This window comes from Numida meleagris, chromosome 16 (assembly GCF_002078875.1).
Source record: "Numida meleagris isolate 19003 breed g44 Domestic line chromosome 16, NumMel1.0, whole genome shotgun sequence".
NCBI classification, from domain to species: domain Eukaryota; kingdom Metazoa; phylum Chordata; class Aves; order Galliformes; family Numididae; genus Numida; species Numida meleagris.
Window position 1 is genome coordinate 10,176,248 of NC_034424.1, and position 6,569 is coordinate 10,182,816.

At 33.4% G+C, this 6,569-nt stretch overlaps 1 protein-coding gene across 6 annotated transcripts in view; it reads left to right on the forward strand.

The window, feature by feature from the left end:
* The window catches only part of RALGPS1 (Ral GEF with PH domain and SH3 binding motif 1), a 100,595-nt gene that overhangs the window by 19,417 nt on the left and 74,609 nt on the right, over positions 1-6,569 (forward strand). For 5 of the 6 annotated variants that reach the window (XR_002443678.1, XM_021414176.1, XM_021414177.1 and 2 more), the window contains exons 8-11: positions 480-563; positions 1,015-1,104; positions 2,751-2,843; positions 4,078-4,204. Coding sequence is in view for 5 of the 6 variants with exons in the window: in XM_021414176.1 (XP_021269851.1) it covers positions 480-563; positions 1,015-1,104; positions 2,751-2,843; positions 4,078-4,204 (394 nt within the window). In the remaining variant the exon portion in view is untranslated. The remainder of the gene's footprint in view (positions 1-479; positions 564-1,014; positions 1,105-2,750; positions 2,844-4,077; positions 4,205-6,569) is intronic. The other variant, XM_021414178.1, reaches the window with a different exon arrangement.

Here is a 6,569-nt window from a genome sequence, read left to right on the forward strand (position 1 = left end):
AGTAGCTAAGTTAACCATCTCATGTTGCACAGTTGTACTGTGTCTCTTAAAAAACTAACAATTTTTAATTGTAATATTGCTTACTGTTATGTTTAGCTTTAACTTAATGGTTGAAGTAATTAAAATTAAAAATTAACAATGTCTTTTACTCCTCTGTCCCCTGATTTGCTTCTGTGGGGTAACCCTGGATAAAATAATCAGTGCATAATTAAATTTCAGAGATATCAGTTGTAACTGCCTGCTTAGTGTCCCTTTGTATGAATATTAATAATGATATTTTTTTCTCTGTGGCAGGAGAATATACGAATCACATCAAATATGTATATCAGGAAAAGACATAAGTATTTGGTTAGACTAGTTTTCATTGAAGTGATGCCTTGGATTGGTTTTAGCAGTACATGATAGATCTCTTGTGTCAGTTTTCTGTACTGTTTAACATTTTCAAATGTTACTGAATTTGAAGGGTTTTTGTTTCCTAGGAACTGTCCAGCTGTGGGTGGAATAAGAAAGAAAAACATATCCTTGCTCCAAATATTGTTGCCTTCACTAGGAGGTTTAACCAGGTAAACAATTTGGTGAATGTGATGAAGTACTGTTTGCCATTTGTCTTTAAGTATAAAGAGAAATAAATCTACTTCTATGAATTAAAATATAAGAATATTTTTATGAACGAAGATTAAGATTTTAAAATGACAGTTCTTCTCAGTTACTCTGTCCATATTTCTCTGTTGTTCCTGTAGACTATTAGTTCCTAATTATTTTTGTTGATATGTTGTGGTGGAATATTAGCAATTCTTTTCCTTTTTTTTCTGTGGTTTGCCTATTCCTTTAGTTATCTGTCACTTCACTTCTCTACCTACTTATTATGTCCAGTGGTTGTGCTTTTGGGTAGTACACAGATGAGAACTCTTATTATCCTATCATGTTTTCTTCATAGAGCATCATGGAAGTTTACAAATGTCTAAGGCAATAAAGTCCTTTAAATAAATTCAGTTGTGTGTGTTTACTTTATAGGTCAGTTTTTGGGTTGTACGAGAAATATTAACAGCACAGACGTTAAAAATAAGGGCAGAAATACTGAGCCATTTTGTGAAAATTGCTAAAGTAAGTGCATATTTATTATACTGTAATTTAAAATTTTATTTCCTTTTTATTTGCTTCTACACTACTTCTATGAACCATTATTGGATTACAGAGGGTAAAGTTCTGTTTTTTAGCTATCTGCTATGATATACCTCATTAATAAGGCAAAGGTATGATCTCTGTTTTTATTTAAATAAAACTACCCTGTTCAGTGTGGCCTTTGCTGAACATGGTTAAAAATGGTTTGTCTTGTTGCTGATAAGCTGTGTGTCAGCGCTAAACATGATTGTAAACTTTTCTCTCCCTCCATTCAAATGTATGTTTTTATTAAAATAAAAAATTCATTCTGAAACAGCTGTTGTGAGACTTCATTACTACCTGTAACAAATAGTTGTTGACATAAAAATTAGAGATACAAAACTTAGAGATTGAGCAGATTTTTTCTGCAAGTAATTCTTAACTATCTTAAGTATCTTTCTGTTTTGTGACCTGTAGTCATTCTGTTTTGTATGATGCCCTGTGATACAATATTAGTAACAAGATGGAATGTGGATCAAAGACCTCAGTGCTAATCTTGTGTATATGTGTGCAGAGAATATGTACATTGAATAATATTCTCCATGTAATACAATGCCATTTTTCATGTATTATGAATATTTTTAACCAGTTTATGTAGGAATTTTGTGCTTAAGCAGAAAGGAACGTACCTTATAGTACTTGGTAGAAATGTATAGTTCAAGTAATAGGAAAATGGTCAACTTGGAGATACCAGTTTATTCTTAGAAAGGATTATTTCATTTGCAAAAAAATAAAACCAAAAACCACGCTGCCCTCTTTATATTTTTCTTTCATTCTTTTCCCTGAGTAAATTCCAAAATCTTCCTCAAATGCTTCTGATCAATGAATAAATCCATCATTCAAGGATGAATTATACATCCACCCTTTTTTTTTTTTTTTACAGTTTACAATTAAATTGCATGGATAGCAGTTCTCATTTTACTAGGTTTCTTGAATTATATTGTGGGAAGACATCAACTGAGCCAACTTTTATACAAAGTATTATTTCTTTTTGACATGATATCTCTCGAGCAATTGTGAACTGAAATTCAATTGAAGCAGGGAAAATCTGTGATGTAAAACAGAATACAAGATAGTGAGCCTCTCATAATTAATACCATTGACATCTTTGGTTGACATTTTGCCTGCTTAGATATTTAATTTCCAGAATTATACTGATACGTTAATGTTCATTCTCAAGAACAATAAACCAAATAATTATTTCATATTTTCTGTTCCTGTATCTTGGTGTCACTTTGTTTCTCTGCTGCCTTCTTATGTGTCCACTGGTTTTGGGTAATATGCAGATGAGAACTTTTTTATTTTCCTACCATGTTTTCTTCATGGAGCGTCATGAAAGTCATATGTACAAGTTAGATAAACTCATTGTTCTGGGGGATATATTTGAAAAATTTGAAACTTTAAAAAAAGTCTTTAGATTTCCATGCATTGACAGCATTGGTTTATTTTTTTTGTTTGTTTGAAGCCATTGATGAAAACTGTATTTTATAAAGGCAGCTTTGAGATTAATTAATCCCGCTTTGCTTTTATACATACTAAAACTTACTACTTTTTCTTTCTTTCTTTCTTTCTTCCTTTCTTTGTAACAGAAGCTTCTAGAGCTGAATAACCTACATTCTCTTATGTCTGTGGTGTCAGCACTGCAAAGTGCACCCATCTTCAGATTGACCAAAACCTGGGCTGTGAGTTATTCCTTGACCATTGTCTTTTCTTTCTTGTTTGAATGCTGAATTTTTCTGAATTCTGTGAGTTGTTATGTGCTCTGGGAGAACACTCTAAACATTCTTAGTCTTGTGGTTTTGTGGTGGGTTTGTTTTTTTATTTGTGAGAGTACTGCGTTCAAACATGGATTTTTGTTTTGTACTTCTGTATTAGTTTGCTAACTGTGTTAGTTATTAAACTATGTGGTCTGTACTGTTCCTAACTTGCAGAAGGCCTTAGGGCTTCTGTCAACAATGTTTTACTAATGACTCTTGTCAAGCCCATCCCTTTGCTGAACAAGACTCAATGAAACTGTTAACTCATGCATGTCTGTTGCAATATTTTTAATGTCAATGGGAGAACTCAGAATTCTGTAAAACAGCTAGACTTATGAATGTAGAACATACTGTGGAATAGCTAGATTTATGAGCTCTGTAATAGAAGAGTTGGAATTCTAAAGAGGAAGAGATTCAGCGGAACAGCTGTCCATTGTCAGAAAGTACAGCTGCAAGTGAGTGTACAGTGTGATAATTCTCCATTCATTGTAACAAAATTGGCTTTTAAAATATCTTAAAAGTACTGCTGGTGCATCTAAAAACAAATGAAATTGAGAATGTGTTTTTATGACTACAGTTGCATATGTTACGTTTATGGTTTAATCTTTTGTTGCATTTGTATATTTTCCATTGCTGCATATTTTTCTGATTTGCTGTAGTAAGTCCAGTAATATAAAACAGAAGTGTAAGCATCATAGTGATTTACTTTTCTTAGACCTTTTTTCAGAAAACTTTATTGTCCTTCTTATAAGACAGTGTTGAAATGGCAATACTTGTTGCAATTTGTACTCTCAAATTCAAAAGATTTTTAGCAATTCTAATAAACTATGAAAATTTTGATGACTGTATGTAACATACATTTTTTCCTCTAAAATTTTAGTACTGCTGAGATTATTCAAAATTCCATAGCAGTGATATGTAGATTTCTGATAATAATCAGAAATAGTAATAATATTTGTTCATAATTTAAAATTTAAAATTAGTTCCTATTTTTTTTAATTAGCAGCAGCACTTTTTCAAACATGCTACTATGGATGATACTCAGATTTTAACTTTAGTATACTTTACTGTGGGTGATTCAGATAAGTTAGTATTTGTTTTTGTCTCTGTACCAATTCCTTGTTTTAAATCTGTGTCATCTTCATTTTTTTCTGTGCAGCTGTTGAATCGCAAAGACAAGGCCACTTTTGAGAAACTAGACTACTTACTTTCTAAAGAAGACAATTATAAAAGAACACGCGAGTACATCAGAAGCTTAAAAATGGTTCCAAGTATTCCATATTTAGGTGAGTGTGAAAATTTAGCTTATTTATTTGTAGCTCATTTTGAATATCAAAAATGAATGTACAGTGTAATTTACCTGAAGGATACTGTGTATAGTTGGTATGCCTCACTTCATTTCATGTTCAGAAAAATGAGATCTGATGGAGCTTTTTAAGCTATATTCTGACTTGTAGAAGTTATGTGCGTTACCAGAATCTGGAACTCTAAGTATGTCTTTGTTTAATGCGCGTTTGAGGTCATCAGAATTCACAAGAGCTCTGTGTTTCAGAAATGTCTTCTGAGTACAGCATTATCTAACACCTCATTCCTGTAGCTTGCTTTTTTTTTGCTTGGCTGTTTTCTTTTAGATGCACCATAATATGGTATCTCTAAGCTGTAGTTGCTTTGTGTCAGTTTTGTGTAAATACATTGAAATGAGAAACAAACTGCAGTGTCAATTTACACAATAGACTTGTCTTTTCAGTATCTCCCTTTTATTCTTCATGTAGACACACTGTATCATCATTTCCCTTACTGCTCTTTTAACTTGCAGTTCCTGCATTGTACTGAACTGTGCCAGCATTCCTGAAGAGCACTCCAAAATTACAGATTTCTGTTAAACAATGCCAGTCATTGTACTGGAATGTCTTCAAAATGCTGTTGTGTTTTATTTTAATTGTTTTTAAGGAAATCAATCTCTGAAATACTTAATGATCTATTTTGAAAGAGAGTACATACTATAACTTGAAACAGTAAGATAATTTACTGTAATTATTTTCTTGTGTCCAAGAAAAGACAAATACAATGCACTTTCTACTGAAGTATGCGTATCAAAAGCTGTATGTTGCAGCCTTCCAGTACTTAAAGGGAGATTATAAACAGGAGGGAGACTGACTCTTAAATGGTCTGATAGTGGTGGGACAAGGGGGAATGGCTTTAAATTAAAAGAGGGAAGATTTAACTACACAGTAGGTCAAAATCTTTTACTGGGAGGGTGGAACAGGCTGCTGGAAATTGTGGATGCCCTGTTCTTGGAGGTGCTGAAGACCGGGCTGGATGGGACCCTTGCAGCCTGATCTGGTGGGTAGCACCCACCCCACAGTGGGAGTGGGGGTGCTAAAAGAACTAGATGCTTTTGTTTTGTTTTTTCTTTCTTTCTTTTTTTTTTTTTTAATTTATGACTTTGGTATTAGACCCAAATTATGCTCTTACTTTTTCTGCTTTACTGTCAAGAAGTGTTACGTTACCTGTTTGATCAAAAAAGTGCGCAAATAGTATTTAAAAATAACACCTTCAACAAAAACCAAAAAAAGACATTCTGTCATTTGCATAAGTTGTAGATTTTGAAAAATGCATCCAATTTGTATTTTCAAACAGAACTTTTAGAAAAACTAAACAGTAGGAAGGGTATACACAATCTTTTAGATATAGTGTCTGTACATAACAGAAAAGAGAAGGATGAATACGTTCTTTTGCAGTCTGTGATTTTTCACTGAGGTTTCACTGTGTTTCTCAGTGGTATTTTAATCTGATGTGTATTTTCCTTACAGGTTAACAGCTGAAAGTGTGGGGGAGAGTGAAGTTTCTGTAGCTAGACAGTTCTTTAAAAGACTTTTTCTTCCTCATATTCTTTTCCAGGGAGGAAGGGTGTAGCATAGCTGAATACTATTTTAGAACTTTGCTTGCCTAAGTTTTTTTTTCTCAGACTTTGATCTCTGAAGTTAAATCACACCTTCATATACTGACTTCTTTGTTTTATCTAAACAAAACTCTAGGCTAATTACTTAGGTTTTAAGTAACGTGGTTAGGGAATATGGTCAACATAACAGAAGACTGTCAGCCTAGAGATGGGTTTAAAGCTTGTCATGTGTGTATACTATGAAGATGCATTTGTAGCAGTATTTGCTTCTACAGAAAAGCAACTGTAGTAGCTCTTCTAGTGAACTCATGTTTTTAAAGTTGACAAGCACTGCAGCGTAGTTAGTTACCAGCAAGAAGTAGTTCTTCCAAACTAACAGATAGATGGGTAATGGACCCACTGTATGTAGGTGGTGTGTTGTGCTCTACTGTGTGTGTTATGGTAGCATGTTACCAAAGGAGGACAAGAGAAGCATGGAGTGTGAATGTGACCTAAGGATATTGCAAAGGTAAAATATTTTCAGGAAACTGATTGTTTAGTCATAGACGTATGAGGAATTGAATGTACATACAAACTGTGCATATTAAAGAAGTTCTAAGTGGTGCTTCTAAGGTAGATGTCAGTCTATTTCATGCATTTGCTTCTGACAAAAATACTGGTTAGTGCAGATGTCAGTAGGAATTTCAGTGTTTTAATGCTTTAATCCAAATTGTTGGAGCACTGTGGCCAAGCTGTAGAGCCAGTTGGTG